Raw genomic sequence first — 16,357 nt, 5'->3', positions numbered from 1 at the left:
CAGTAGGTTTCTGAAATCAATTTATGTTGCTGTGGGATATTTAATTTGTTGTTTTTGATTGATGCAAAGTACTCCACATGTTGTCTATTAACTCCTGCAGCAATACAGAACTCAGGTTATCTTCAATTGTCAGCCACTAAAAACAATGCTACAATGCAGTACTTCCTTCTATGGCCCTCTGTGAACCTGTGTTGAGAATTAATCTCTCGTTATATTCCCAGAAACACAACTATTAGATTCAAGTGAATTTTATCAACTAGATGATGAAGAACTGCCAAACTGCTCACCAGAATGGCTGCACTAATCTACATTCCTGGAGATTCCTATTTTGCTACATCCCAGATAAGATTTGGCACTTTCCAGCTCTGCTTTCTAATTTTTGCTAGCCTAGTGGGTAAAACTAAAGCCTTGTTTTAATTCAGACATTTTTTACTAAAATGAACTTGAACAACCCTTCATGGGTCTGTTTCTCCTTTTGTGAATTTCCTATTTGTTTCCTTTTTGTTTGGGTCCCAGTCTTCTTGTTGAATTAAAGGAGTTTCTTTGATATTCTTGATACTAATTTAGTAACAGGTTTAGTTATTGCAAATATCTTCCCCCAAATGTTACCTGCTTGTAAACAACGTTGAAATGAACTTCTTACTGTTGTACCATCAAATTAATAATTATTTTCACCTTTGGTTTCATGGTTTTGAGGGTTTAAGAAATACTTTCCTAACACTAAGTCACAAAGCTACATTATGTTTTATTAACTTTATGGTTTTACCTACATTATTTTGGTCAATAATCCATCTGAGGGCCTTCTTTATAAACTGTGTTACATAGAACTGAATTTTATTTTCCCCATATTGTGAGCCAGTTTTCACATACGAAATACTAAAGTCTATTATACTTAACCAATCAATTTATAACTTTTTATCTTCTTAAAAAATATATTCATTATGCTCTTCAGTTGTACCAATTTTTCCCCCTTTGCCCCTCATTTTCTATGGCAATCACCCCCTTAGTTCATGTTCATGGGTCATGCATATAAGTTCTTTGCTACTCCATTTCCTATACTGTTTTTACCATCCCCCTGTCTATTCTGTACTTACCAATTTGTACTTCTTAATCCCTGCATCTTTTCCCCCATTTTCCCCTTCCCCCTCCCAGCTAATAACCCTCTAAATGATGTCCATATCTATGATTCAGTTACTGTTCTGCTTGTTTGATAAGTTTGTTATTTGGAGTCAATTATTGATAGTTGTGAATTTATTGCCATTTTAATATTCATCATTTTGATCTCCTTTTTCTTATATAATTCCCTTTAGCATTTCATATAATAATGGCTTGGTGATGATGAACTCCTTTAGCTTTACCTTGTCTCGGAAGCACTTTATCAGCCCTTCTATTCTAAATGATAGCTTTGCTGGATAGAGTAATCTTGGTTGTAGGTTCTTGCTTTTCATCACTTTGAATACTTCTTGCCAATCCCTTCTAGCCTACAGAGTTTCTTTTGAGAAATCAGCTGAGAGTCTTATGGGAACTCCTTTGTAGGTAACTCTCTTTCTTTTCTCTTGTTGCTTTTAAGATTCTCTCTTTAAGTTTTAGCATTTTAATCATGATGTGTCTCACTGTGGTCCTCTTTGGGTCCATTTTGTTTGGGACTCTGTGCTTCCTGGACTTGTATATCTATTTCCTTTGCCAAGTTAGGGGAGTTTTATTTCATTGTTTTTTCAAGTAAATTTTCAATTTCTTGCTCTTCCTCTTTTCCTTCTGGTACTCCTATAATTTGGATGTTGGTATGTTTAAAGATGTCCCAGAGCTTCTTAAGCCTATCCTCATTTTTTTGAATTTTTTCTTCCTGCTGTTCTGATTAAATGCTTTTTCATTACTCATGTTCCAAATCATTGATTTGATTCTCAGCATCATCCCTTCCACTGCTGGTTCCCTGTAAATTTTTTTTTTATTACCCTTAATGCAACCTTCATTTCTGCCTAGGTCTTTTTTATGCTGCTTAAGTTCCTGATGAGTTCCTTGAGCATTCTAATAACTTGAGTTTTCAACTCTGCATCTGATAGACTGTTTATCTCCATTTTGTTAAATTCTTTTTCTGAAATTTTGCTCTGTTCTTTCATTTGGGCCATATTTCTTTGTCTCCTCATTTTGGCAGCCTCCCTGTGTCTGTTTCTCTGTATTAGATAGAGCTGCTTTGACTCCCTGTCTTAGTAGCGCACCCATAAATTGGATGGGGTGCAGACTTAGGTAATCGCCAGCATGGGGCAATCTATGTGAACCAGGTGGATGGAGTCTCAGATGTGGTGTTGCCGCTCTGTGGCTCTGTATTGGGAAGTGCTCAGAAAAGGGACAATAGCCACTGCCTGGCCTCAGGTTTTGTCCAAGAGGAAGCTGTCTCCCAGCACTTGCCCTGACATTTCTCCTCATATGCCACTGGTGCCCTTCTAGCTGCTGCCGTGGTCCTGGAGCCCAGAGGGAGTGAATCTGCATAAGTCCTAAGACCACAGCCGGCCCTTTAAGAGGAGATTCCTGAGAATCCTAGTTTCTGCTGCTGCCCCAACCCCCAAAGGTTTTTACAGCTAGAAGTCATGGGGACTTATCTTCCTAGCGCTGGAACTCTGGAGCTGGGATCCCTTGCTCTTGAGGTATACCTCCCAATTTTTATCCATCATACATGGGTGTGGGACTGCCCGTTCCACCCCTTTACCCATCTGGATGAATGTGACTTCCTTAATTCTTTGGTCATCGAACTTCCATATAGCTCAATTTTCTGATGATTCTGGGTGACACTTGTTTTGTAGTTTAGTTCTAATTTTTGCTGTGGTTGTGCAAAGAGGCAAGCTGTGTTTACTTATTCCTTCCTTCATCTTGATTGGTGTTATTTTTATCTTAAGTTCTCACATATAAACGAACCTAGCTCTTAGTTCTCTATCTTGTCCCAATGGTCTATTTGTCTGTTATTGGAACAGTATCATACGCTTTCATGATTACTAGAGTGTTTTATTATGTTATAATGTGGAGCAGGGCAAGTTCCTTTTCTTTTTCTAAGTTAACTTAGACATTCATGGAAACTTTTACTCAGAATAAACTTCTAAAGTCCCCTCCACATAAAAAACCCTATCAATACCATAAACAAAAGAAACATATCCAGTGTCCTATGTTTAGTAAATAATCAAAAATATCTATTGGTTAAGAAACCCCCAAATGATACATACTTGGGAGACATGACTAGAATGCTAAAAACAAATAAGTGTGTTAAAAGCTACTGACAAACTATAACACTGACTTCAATGAAGATAAAGTGTAATAAGGGCAATTATGGAGTCTAAACACTTCTGTTTGAAAAGTTCAACTTCAATTAAGAACAAATTAGAGCACCAATCTGAACTCACACTACTTTTATGGAAAGAGGCTTTGGGTGACACTAAGTCCAGAAAGAGCTAATGGTGTGCTGTAGCTTCCTCAAAATTAAAGAGTTCATGTTGCAAATATTTAAGTATCCAGCATAAGGTGGGTAACCATCCCATCATATATTATATAGATCATTTCACATTTCGGAGTACTTTGTTTGAGCTGGAAAAATTTAAAGCCCTAAAAAATTGAAACACAATCAGAAAGTATTCTTGATAGAAACTTATGTAATATGAGTAAAAATAATCAAACTAAGAACTTTTAGTTTAGAAAAGACTCAAAAGAAATTATAGAAGTCTTTGGTTATTTCGATGGGCTGTCATGTGAAAAACTGAATAGAGTATCTATCTTGCATGGGATGATACCTTCTCTAAAACACCTTCTACCTTGTCCTGGTCTCCCACCTTTCTAGTCTGTTAAGTGCCTTCACTGGCAAACCTGAAACAATAGTATCCCCAGGGATCTATTCTCAGTCCTCTTATCTTGACTCTACTTACTTTTCCTATTAACTATCACCTATATGCTGACATGTCTCAAATCTCAATCTCCATCTTGACTTACTTCCTGAGCTTTAGGCACTTATTTCCAATCTATTGAACTCCATTTTGATGCTCCTTACACATTCCAACCTTCAAATATCCAAATGAGAAAATTAAAAACTCAATCCTTTCACCATCTGTATTTCTGTTAAAGTCATCACCATTACATAAGCTAGGGACTATGAAGCCATTCTTATCTCCTCTTTTTCCATATACACCTAAATTATTCATTCTTTTAAATCATCTACGCCCTCTCTTCACCACTGCTGTTAGTTAAGTCTTAGAACACACTACCTCTAATCTAGAAAAGTAGGTACCAGAAATGCTACAGCAACAGTATGCTGAAGTATGAGGGGAAAAAAGATTTTATATTTAATTTTCATCTAACAATTTGAAATTAAGTCCATGTCAGATGGTTAGGTGTAACATACGGTCGACTAGGAATCCTAACAGAATGGGAGCTCTGCAACATGTAAGAGTTAATGGTGAATGCTCACTCATTCATGCATCTTTCAGCATGTTGCAACTTTTGGTACATTAATCTAAACATTTCAAATTATTAAATATAATCTTAAATAGTTTATTTCAAAATATTGTTTCCCACCTTTAATTTTCCTATAGTTATGCAATATGTTAGAATAGTGCTACATCTTTATAAATTAAAAATTTTTTAAAGCATGTATGTGTACATATTGATCTATAAAGTGCATGGTCAAACATATTTTAACTAATGATCAAAAGTTTAAAAGACCACTGATCTAGAATACTGCAACAGCCTTCAAAATGTTCTCCAGGACTGGTCTTTCTCTTCTCTCACTCATTCTCCACACTGCCATTAGTTATGCTCTTAAATATAGATGTTCCTCATTTGCTCAAAAGCCTCCAACGGCTCTCAACTGTTTCTGAATTCACAGGCCTTAGCATAATGATATAACCTCTAGCTAACTTTTCAGACCCCAGCTACTCTATTTATACTGGCCTACTTTTGATACAAAAACATGTCTTACCTTTGCTCATGCTCTCTCTATATGGATTATTCTTTCCCCTGGCCCACTGGACAACTATTCAGCTCACATACCATGTCATGTACCCCATCTTCCTCCCTAACCAAAAGCAGAAACCATTAATTAAAAAATTTTTTATTGAACTTATTGGGGTGACATTTGTTAATAAAATTACCATTATCCTTTTATCACAGAACATAATGCACATCTCACAGAACTTGTCACTCCATATAGACTATGAAATCCTTATCAAGGATTATGTCTTATTTATCTTATGACCTCCAGAACATAGCACAGTGCCTGACAAAAAAACAGAAGCACAATAAATTAAATAGTTAAGTGAAAACAAGGACTATCCAAAAAATAATCTTTTAAGTTTTAAAGTCACTGCAGGATTTATAATCGTAATTCCAGTTAAGGTCCATATATCTTTAAATCTAGTACCAACAGCATTCTATTTTGGTACAACCATATGGCAAATTGAGATAATTGGTTTAAATCAGTGGTTCTCAACCTTCCTAATGCCGCAACCCTTTAATACAGTTCCTCATGTTGTGTTGACCCCCAACCACAAGATTATTTTTGTTGCTACTTCATAACTGTAATTTTGCTACTGTTATGAATCATAATGTAAATATCTGATATGCAGGATATATTTTCATTGTTACAAATTGAACATAATTAAAGTTTTGTGATTAATCGCAAAAACAATATGTAATTACATGTGTTTTCCGATGGTCATAGGCAACCCCTGTGAAAGGGTCGTTCGACCCTCAAAGGGGTTGCGAACCAAGGTTAAGAACCGCTGGTTTAAATGGATTTAACTTAGTCTAAGGAAAAAAACTGAAGCTGACCTAAAGTAAACAAATTAAGGTGCATCCATACAATGGAATATTATATAGCTGTTATAATTTAAATCTACACAACTGGAAGACTTGCGGCCAAGATGGAGGCGTAGAAGACACGCTGCATCTCCCTCCACAACTAAGAAAGAATACAACTACCTCAAAACTAGAAACAACCAGAAGTTCCAGAAAATCAAACTGCATGGAAGTCCAGCAAACAAAGATATAAAGCAGAAATACTCATCCAGACAGGTAGGAGGGGCGGAGAGGATGTGGTGTGGTGGGGGCAGCAGCAGCAGCAGCAGCAGCAGCAGCAGCAGCAGGTCGGCAGAAAGTGCAGTCACAGATTTTAAAGTCAGGAGGGACACCTGGGGAGCATTCCCAGCTCCTCACCAAACCTCGCAGCTCATGGTCCCAGCTCCGGGGAAAATCAAGCCTCATTGCTTCTGACTGTGCAGACCAGTGGGGGTTGGGGCAGAGGCAGAAGCTGCAGGTCTCTCAGCAGAGTCTGCTTGTTTAAAGTGCCCCTACGGTCATAGAACGTCCACAGACCCAACCACTCTGGAAACGACGACCAGGGAAGCAGCCAGACGGGTGCCAGTATGGTGCAGAAGTGGGAGAGGTGCCAGGAAAAGGGGTAAGTGCTGGGCAGGTGGTATTGTTCCCTCTCGGACTCCTCCCCCACATACAGCGCCACAACATAGTGAAACAGGTTGCCCTGTACTGATGAATCCCTAAGGGTCCGCCCCTGACAACGTAACAGGAACGACAGCTCTACCTGGAACACAGATGCAAACAAACACAGGAGCCTGTCAGAATGAGGAGACAGAGAAGTATGGCCCAAAGGTCTTCCAGTGGGAGAAGTAAGTGACAAGGAGATAGCCAACCTAACAGATGCACAATTCAAAACACTGGTGATAAAATGCTCACAGGCCTGACAGATATGCTTGAGTATGGCAGACGCATAAGGAAAGAAGTGAAGACTATGCTAAGTGAAATGAAGAAAAAAACCACACAAAACCAATGGTGAAGGGAAGGAAATCGGGGTTCAAATCAATGATTTGGAACATAAGGAAGAGAAAAACAGTCAACCAGTGCAGAATGAGGAAGCAAGAATTGAAAAAAATGAGGAAAACGTCCCAAATTTTGTGAAGGAGATGGACATACAGGTCCGGGAAGCATGGAGGGTCCCGAGCCAGCTGGACTCAGAGGGGACCACACCAGGACGCATCATGATTGAGATGCCAAAGGTGAAAGATAGAGAGTCCTGGGGGGCAGCCAGAGAGAGGCAGAGAGTTGCCTACAGGGGTGTGCCTATAGGACTAACAGCTGATTTATCAGAGGACACTTTGCAGGCAGGAAGGGACTGGCAAGCAGTATTCAATGTGATGAAAGGTAAGCTTCAAACAGGATTACTCTATCCAGCAAAGCTATCATTTAGAATGGAAGGGCAGATGAAGTGCTTCCCAGACAAGGTAAAGCTAAAGGAGCTCATCATCACCAAGCCATTATTATATGAAATGTTAAAGTGACTTACTTAAGAAAAAGAAGATCAAAACTATGAACACTAAAATGACAACAAACTCACAACTATCAACAACTGAATCTAAAAAATCAAAACAAAATCCAGCTAAGCAAACCAGAATAGGAACAGAATCATAGATATGGGGATCATTTGGAGGGTTATCAGCTGGGAGGGAGAGAAATGGGGGTATGGTGCATGGATTAAGAAGCATAATCAGTTGGTACAAAATAGGGGGACGTTAAGAATAATATAGGAAAGGGTGAACCCAAAGAACTTATATGCATAACCCATGGACGTGAACTAAGGGGAGTGGGATTGCTGAAGGGAAGGTGGGTACTGGGCAGAGGGGAGCAAAGGGGAAAAATAAATTGGAACTACTGTAACAATATAATCAATAAAATATGCTTAAAAAAAAAATCACAAATGGATAGATGTTAGGAATAAACCCTTCCCCCTAGTCCCTGATGTTCAGACATATATTTATTTATAAAAGTATCTTTGAATTCCAAATACATTGCACTATAAACCAAAAGGCTATAATTACTATCATATTAAGTAATTTAGGTGCTACTTTAACAGTGTGGTGATTGTGGGGTGGCGTGGGAGGAGAGTAAAAGGGGCCTAAATGGTAATGGAAAAAATACAATAAAAATAAATTAATTAATTTTAAAAAAGAATTTTGAGATTTGAAATAATCACTATCTGTTAGCTTTCTTTTCTTCTACGTGATTACCGGTAACTAACAAGGAAAATAAACTGACATATTATTATTAATTGACATTTTTGTATGGTTCAATTTCTCCAAGATAACTAAACATCATACTGTTTTATTTTTTATCAGCAGTGTTTTCTATGGTAAGTCCTCTAAAATGACAATCAGAAATATGGTTCTCTAGGTATCACACCAAAAGAACTGACAAAAGAAAAATTATTTGAACTTTATTGAAATTAAAAATGTTTGTGTTTCAAAAGATATCACCAAGAAAGTGAAAAGGCTGCATGCAGAGAGAGAAAAAGTTTTTGCAAATCATTATCAATCAAAAGGTTAAATAAGAGACTTTTAACTAGAAGGTATAAAGAAATCCGGCCCTGACGCTGTAGCTCAGTGGACTGAGTGCCAGCCTGTGAATCGAGAGGTTGCTGGTTCGATTCCCAGTCACAGTACATGCCTGGGTTGCAGGCCAGATCCCCAGTTGGGAGCATGCAAGAATCAACCAATTGATGTATCTCTCACATACTGATGTTTCTCTCCTGCTTCTCCCTCCCTTCCTCTCTCTAAAAATAAATAAATAAAATCTTAAAAAAAAAAAAAAAAAAGAAATCCAACAACTTAATGGAAAGACAAAATATCCCATTTAAAAATGGGCAAAGGATTTAACTAGATATTTCTCCAAAAATACAAATGGCCAATAGTACATGACAAGATGCTCAATATCATTAGCCATCAGGGAAATAAAAAATCAAAATAACAATGAGATACTACTTAACAGCCATTAAGATGGCTGTAACAAATAAGACAGATAACAAATGTTGGTGAGGATGTGAAGAAATTGGAATCACCACACACTGCTAGTGGGAATTTAAAATGATGCAGCTACTTTGAAAAAGTTTGGCAGTTCCTCAAAAGAGTAATACCCACGTCCACACAAAATCCTGTACATAAATGTTCATAGCAGCATTATTCGTAAGAACCAATTAACAAACAACTCACATATCCATCAAATGATAAATCTATAAAATATCTATACAGTGGAATATTATTTAGTAATGAAAAATGAAGTAGTAGCACATGTTATAACTTGGATGAACCCTGAAAACATGTGTATTGAAAGAGATCACATAGAAAGCCACATATTGTGTAATTCCATTTATATGAAATGTCCAAAAAAGGCAAATCTACAGAGACAGAAAGTAGATTAGTGTTTAGCATGGGCTGTGGGGAGGGAAGCAATGGGTAGTGACTGCTAATGAGTATGGGATTTCTTTTTTTTTTTTTTTTTTTTTTCACTTTTTAAAAATGACTTTATTTACTCATTTTAAGGAAGGGAGAAAGAGGAAGAGAACCACTGATGTGTGAGAGAAACATCCACCTGTTGGCTCCCCTTTGCATTTTGACCAGGGACAGACCCTACAACCCATGTATGTGCCCCAACCAGGAATCCTTTGCTTTGCCAGAGGACTCCCCCAACCAACTGAGCCACACCAGTCAGGGCTGTTTATTTACTTTTCAGTAAGTTTAAATCCTTGAGGGGTACAGCATTACACGGATTCTGTGTCCAATGGCCTTAGCAGGAAGATTGCTTCGGAATTTAGCACGAACCATGCCACTGTTTCCATGAGCACGAGTTACCTTTCCCCAGATGACTCTGGTTTTGTTTGGTTTACCACCAGGAGTCACTGTGTTGTTCTTTGCTTTGTACACATAAGCACATCTCTTGCCTAGATAGAATTCAGTTTCATCTCGAGCATAAACACCTTCAATTTTAAGAAGAGCTGTGTGCTCCCTCTGGTTCCGGAGACCCCGTTTATAGCCAGCAAAAATGGCTTTGGACCACAGCCTCCCAGACATATTTGTCGCTGTAGAAGTCCTGTTCCCGGCAAGCTCCACAGGCGCCAAGATGGCGAAAAAAGGGCGAGTATGGGATTTCTTTTGGGGAGAACGAAATGTTCTAAAATTAGATGGTGATGTTTGTGCATTACCTCTGAGTGAATTATATGGTATGTGAATTTTACATCAATAAAGTTGTTATTTTAAAAAAGTACAGCCCTCTCTTGGCATACTACCCAATTATAACACTATGCAAATGATATTTCTAAATAACAGCAGAAAAGGAATTCCTTCAAACACTCTAATCTGAGATTTCCATTTAAAACCTAAAAAGGTATCAATATATTTATTTTTTCCTTCTAAAATTCAATCATCAGAATCGCCTTACATCCCTATACAAATATGCACAAATATTTGGCCCTATGTCATCAATCATAACATAATAGTTACAGTGCCCTGGCCGGGTAGCAGAGTTGGTTAGTGTTGTCCTGCTTCACCAAGGTTGTGGGTTCAATCACAGGTGAGTGCATACAAGAAGGAGACCATGAATGCATAAATCAGTGGGACAACAGATTTCTCTCTCTCTCTTTCTTCCCACCCCCTTCTCCATTTCTCTAAAGCTCAATTTTAAAAAATATAATACTTATAACAGCAAAATGACTATAATGTTTAAATTATAAAAGAAAACTGAACAAAAAAATCATACATTTACTATCAACTATTTTAAGATTCTTTCAAATAGATTTGTCGTATTTATACTGTATATATAATTTTCCCCATATATTTCATTATTCAATGATTTTGAATAAGAACTTAACCCAGGGTTTATCCTGATATATACAAGTATTTAGTTGCTGGACAAACTAACATAAAATCTCATAAAATCTCAAGTTACAGAACTTATATGCTAGGTTGTAATATTTTTAAAAATATTTGCTTTCTAGTTATTGATACCATTCACTTCTAAAAAAAAAAACCAAACAAAAAAAAAACCCAAACATTTAAAATCTGCTTAACAAACATGCTCCTATACCAAATAATCATTTTCAATCAAAACCATTAAATAAAAACACATCACACCAAAGGGGTGAGGAAAGGAAAAGAAAAACCAATGGACAGAAGTCTAAAGTAGAGAAGTTGACTCACAAAAAGATTCACAAGCGTTCCTTGGATATTTTGTCCAAGAAAACTCTGACTAAAGTGGAAACTTGTTTGGCTACATCACATCATTATGCTGCCGTTATGATTAATGTCACTGTGCCAACTATTTGAGCATGTGGCAGATGGACAAGAGAAACCTCCTATGTGTTGATTTAAGTACTACTGCATTTTGGCCTGTAATTGTTTAGACAATATTGAAAAGGAATTGTAAAGTTCTGTGTAGTTTCTTCTGACTTCCAGAATTCCAGTTGTTGAAGTGTAGTAACTAAACTAATTTCAAAAGTCCACCAACAACTTTAACTGACTAGTTAGATAGTAACATTGCAAAAAGTTAAGACAAAATCTAGTCTTTTGAAGAAAATAAAGGAAATAAGTTTTGCAGATGTTAATATAAAATCAGCCCTGGCTGGTGTGGCTCAGTGGATTGAGCACTGGCCTGCAAACCAGAGTCATCGGTTCAATTCCCAGTCAGGGCACATGGGTTGTGACCCAGGTCCCTGGTTGTGGGTGTGTGAAAAACAACCACACATTGATGTTTCTCTCCATCTCTTTCTCCCTCCCTTACCCTCTAAAAATAAATTTAAAAAAAAAAGTCAATATTATTAACAAAGTATAAAGTTCATTTATTCTATTTTTAGATTCTCATGTAAGTAAAATCATTTGGTATTTGTTTTTCCATGTCTGACTTATTTCATTTAGCAAAATTACCTCAAGGTCCATTCAAGTTGTCACAAATGGCAAGATTTTTATTATTTTTTTATGGCTGAGTCGTATTCCATTACATATTTATTTACAGGTCAAAATACAGCAGTATTTAAATCAATACCTATCCATCAACTGACAAGACAAATCTACATGTCTATATGCCACATGCACAAATATTTTGCACTATGGCATTAATCATAATAGCAGAATGATGTATTGTAGCCAAACAAGTTTCTTTTTTATCCATTCATCCATCAATATTGTTTCTTCATCATTAAAAAGTGTTCTTTTTACTACACCTATCCACAATTCTACCAATTGTTTTAGATTAACACAATTCCTTTTCCTCTTGCTTTACAAATATTTCCTAATGACTATCAAGTCAGGATTCTGGAGTTCTGGTCTCACCTTTGCTACTAGAAATGTGTTTTTTTAAAAAATTTGTTTGTTTATTTTTTAGAGAAAGGGGAAAGGAGAGAGAGGGAGAAAATATCACTGTGTGGTTGCCTCTCACTCGTGCCCCCAACTGGGGACCTTACGTGCAACCTAGTCATCTGCACTGACTGGAAATGTGTGTTCTTGAATAAGTCTCTTAACCTTTCTGGATTTCACCTATATAAAAAGGTATCAGCTGATGTCTTAGATTCTTTCCACATGTAATATTCCACAATTCCCTTCCTGATCTCTGAAAGAATTTGGCATTACATGTTAATTATAACATTCACATGATTTTTTACATGTTTTCAGTTTCTCAGTGTTCATTCACTTCATGTATATTATGTCTTATCTCCTCCATTAAATTACAAATTTCTTGACAGAAAGAACTATTTATGTTTTCTTTTCATTGAGGTAACACTGACATAACATTAGATAAGTTTCAGGTGTACTCATCTACGTCTTAAATGAAGGCTCTTAATAATACCTATTGAATAAGAAAACCCTAGGATATTTGAGACTACAAACCAAAATGTTGAGTATCATTGTTTTCTAAATCTTTTTTCCATAGTCTTTTTCAAAAAACCTCCTTCATGGTGTTACACTACATCATAATTTCTTTTCACATTCCCTGTATTATCTAAACCCAGGCACACACACATACACACATATAGAGTATATGGGAAATGTCAGAGAAGAAGCTTACTGAAAAACCTTTATATACCATTATGTACTTGTTCCTATATAAGAGTAAGGAATAGTTAGCAGTTGAAGATCAGAATAGAAAGCATGAAATCATGACAACCATCACCAACTCTACTACCACCATCATCTTAAAGGGAACATTAAAAAAGGGATAGCCCTGGCTGGTGTAGTTCAGTGGATTGAGCACCGGCCTGCAGCCTGAAGGGTTGCTGGTTTGATTTCCAGTCAGGGCACATGCTTGGATTGCAGGGCAGGTCCCCAGTTGAGGGTGTGTGAGAGGCAGCTGGTTGATGTTTCTCTTGTACATTGATGCCTCTCTCCCTCCCTTTCCCTGTCTCTAAAAAATAAATAGTTTTTTTTTTAAAGGGGGTAAATAAAGGGGGGTGGGGAGATAAAAGATATTATTACCTAATAGCAATGGAAAAGATGCTCAGTCTGATTTCAAAAGCATCTAAAAATGACTTGGACCTTTTCTATCATCAGAGAGAAAACATATGAGTTCATGTTATAATGGAAAAATTTCAAGGCTGTTTGGAGATTTTACCTACCATCACACCTCTGAAGTACAATAAATTTTGAAACAAATTACCACGTGTTCTTGGTCAAACATTAGACATTATCACTGTTACTCAGATATAAAAGATAAACAGTTACTATGGTAAAGAAAAATGCCAACAGTAAAAAAATCTCCATGACTTCATGATTCTTACCTGTTTACTCTCCTAGGACACTTGTCTGGTTTAATATCTACCTCATAGAGGTAGACATCAATCTTTGGGATTTCAACTTGAAAACAGTTAGCCAGCAATTTAATGGGTTTGCCCATGGTGCCATAGCCAGGTCTTCTGGGCACCATGAGTAGGGGCTGGGCCCCAACGGGTCCTGAGAGGGAGGGAAAAAAAGTAATGTTACAAACTGTGTTTGATAATCTTGTCAATCAGAGTATGTTAGAAATTTTATGTATATCTGATAATGGGGTTGAAGCCTAGTGACCAAAAATGACAATTTTTAACATCTCTACTTCTTTCCTCTCAATTTATTCTCCTTATTAAAACATACAAACAAACAAATAAAACCCTAGGTTCTTCTTGAAAACTGTTCTGGAATGGTAGAAAAAAGGGAGAATAATCACACAAAGTCAGGAGAGCATGTACAAACAAAAATCATACACAGAGAGTATAAGACAGCAAAGAAAACTCAAGAGACTAGAAGGATTAGAGCAAATGACGAAAATAGAAACAATATACAATATAAAGAGTAAACAAAGCACAAAATCAATTATTTGAAAAGATAAATAGGGATCCGGTCAAGAGGGTGGCAGAGGAAGACATGGCTCACCTCTTCATACAACCATATCAAAATTACAACTAACATATAAAACCACCATCAGCCAGAACTGTCAAAAATCAAGTTGAATGGAAGCCTGACAACTACAAAATTTAAGAAACCACATCCATCAAGACAGAGCTGGCAAGTTGGTGCCATATCTGAGACCCCATCAACCTGGCTAACACTGTTTGACCCGCCTTAGAGATTTCCAGAGACTCCTCCCCACCCAACTTACGGGCCCACCCAAGCTGCTTTTCCACATGAATGGCTGGTCTTGGCTCATGCTTCACAGCTTCCTAAATGCTATCGAACAAGCCACAGCTGGCCTCAGTGAGCTCCAGGTCCTGCACTAGGAGCAGCCAGCTTAGATGCACAGCTTGGCTTTGCCTGGGAACCTCCAAGCCCAGCACAAGTAGCAGTCATCCCAGATTGTTTTATAGCTCAGGCAGGGTGCCCCAGGCAAAACATAAGTGGGGCCTGACCTTGGCTTGCACCACCCAGGAAACCCCAGGGCCTGAACAATTTTATTTATTTTCAGAGAGAGGGGAAGGGAAAGAGAGGGAGAGAAACATCAATGTGTGGTTGTCTCTCGTGCGCCTTCAACTGGGGCCCTGGCCCGCAACCCAGCCATGTGCCCTGACTGGGAATCGAACCAGCGAACCTTTGGGTCACAGGCTGGCACTCAATCCACTAAGCCACACAAGCCAGGGCAAAATCAGTTTATTGATACTCACAAAATAACTTGCTGGGATTTTGATTGGGGTTGTGCTAAATACATAAATCAAGTTGGAAAGAACTTGCTATCCATGTACGTGGAATATCTCTATTTAGATTTTCTTTGATTTCTTTGATCAGTTTTGCAGTTTTCCTCATGCAGATCTTGTACCTATTTTGTTAGATTTGTACCTAAGTATTTCTTTGTGTGTGTGTGCTAATGCAAAGGGTATTGTGCTTTACAGTTCAAATTCTAATTGTTCATTGCTGGTCTATAATTCAAGACTTACTATAAGGCTACAATAACCAAGTCAGTGTGGTATTGGTCAGAGAAAAATAAATCAACGGTAAAAAGATACCACAAACATCGACCCACACAGTCAACTGATCTTTGACAAAGGAGCAAAGGCAATTAAATGGGAAAAAATAATCTTTTCAACAGATGGTTCCAAACAAGAGGATATCCATGTGCAGAAAAGGAATCTAGATACAGATCTTATATTTTTTTTCAAAAATTAACTCAAACTGACTGATAGACCTAAATGTAAAGTGCAGAACTATGAAACTCCTACTAGAATATAACATAGACAAAAACTTAGGTGACCCTGGGTTTGGTGATGACTTCTTAGATAGGACACCAAAAATCACAATCCATAAAATAAAAAATTGTAAGTTTTCATTAAAATTAAAAACTTCTCCCTTTGACCGATGTGGCTTGGTTGGGTGTTGTTCTGTGAAGCCAACGGTCTCCAATTTGATTCCTGGTCAGCGCACACGCCTGGGTTGCAAGTTTGGTCCCTGGTTGGGGTGCTGGGAAAAGCAACTGATGGATATTTCTCTCTCAAATTGGTGCTTCTCTCCTCCTCTTCCTCCCTTCCTTCCCCTCTCTCTAAAAATGAATAAAATCTTAAAAAAAACAAACCCAAAAACTTCTGTTCTGTGAAAGTGAACTAACAAACCAGACTGAGAGAAAATATTTGCAAAACACATATCTAATAAGGGATTAATATCCAAAATATATAAAGAACTCATACAACTCAACAGAAAAAAATCAGTTGTTTAAAAATGGGCAAAGGGTCTGAACATTTTCCAAAAAAAACCCCATAAAAATTGCCAGGAGGTATTGGGTTGGCCAAAAAGTTTAGTTTTTTTCCATATGATGGTTGTAGTAGTGCTTAGTTGTCTTTAACTTCATTCAAAACAATTTTGTTAGATTTTGATAGTTGTCCTATCAGCATGCAGTAAAAAAAAAAAAAGGAACTTATTAAAACTGGTGAATTTTTATGCAGCCATTTTAATATTGAAGATGGAAGAAAATATGCAACATTTTCAGCATATTATGCTTAATTATTTCAAGGAAGGTAAAAATGCAACCAAAACACAAAAAAAGATCTGTGCAGTATTCAGAAAAGGCGCTGTGACTGATCAAATGTGTCAAA

At 37.3% G+C, this 16,357-nt stretch overlaps 2 protein-coding genes across 2 annotated transcripts in view; both read right to left on the bottom strand.

Moving 5' to 3' along the window:
• Nucleotides 1-16,357, bottom strand: part of AGO3 (argonaute RISC catalytic component 3) — a 101,385-nt gene that overhangs the window by 61,322 nt on the left and 23,706 nt on the right. Inside the window, exon 2 of the mRNA XM_090269103.1 lies at nucleotides 13,586-13,757. Within this exon, the coding sequence (XP_090125229.1) occupies nucleotides 13,586-13,757 (172 nt within the window). The remainder of the gene's footprint in view (nucleotides 1-13,585; nucleotides 13,758-16,357) is intronic.
• On the bottom strand, nucleotides 9,533-9,948 carry LOC150014598 (large ribosomal subunit protein eL33). The gene has a single exon (XM_090271550.1). It carries the CDS (start codon nucleotides 9,888-9,890, stop codon nucleotides 9,558-9,560), a length of 333 nt encoding a protein of 110 aa, XP_090127676.1. The 5' UTR covers nucleotides 9,891-9,948; the 3' UTR covers nucleotides 9,533-9,557.

The sequence above is a fragment of the Furipterus horrens genome, unplaced genomic scaffold, assembly GCF_987537825.1.
Source record: "Furipterus horrens unplaced genomic scaffold, mFurHor1.1.pri manual_scaffold_3, whole genome shotgun sequence".
In the NCBI taxonomy this organism is placed as follows: domain Eukaryota; kingdom Metazoa; phylum Chordata; class Mammalia; order Chiroptera; family Furipteridae; genus Furipterus; species Furipterus horrens.
Note: the sequence above shows the minus strand (reverse complement) of the source record. Positions and strands in the feature narration are given on the sequence as shown.

Bases quoted from the DNA above. Each gene is read 5' to 3' on its own strand.
- LOC150014598 (XM_090271550.1), bottom strand. From the start codon at position 9,890: ATGTCTGGGAGGCTGTGGTCCAAAGCCATTTTTGCTGGCTATAAACGG.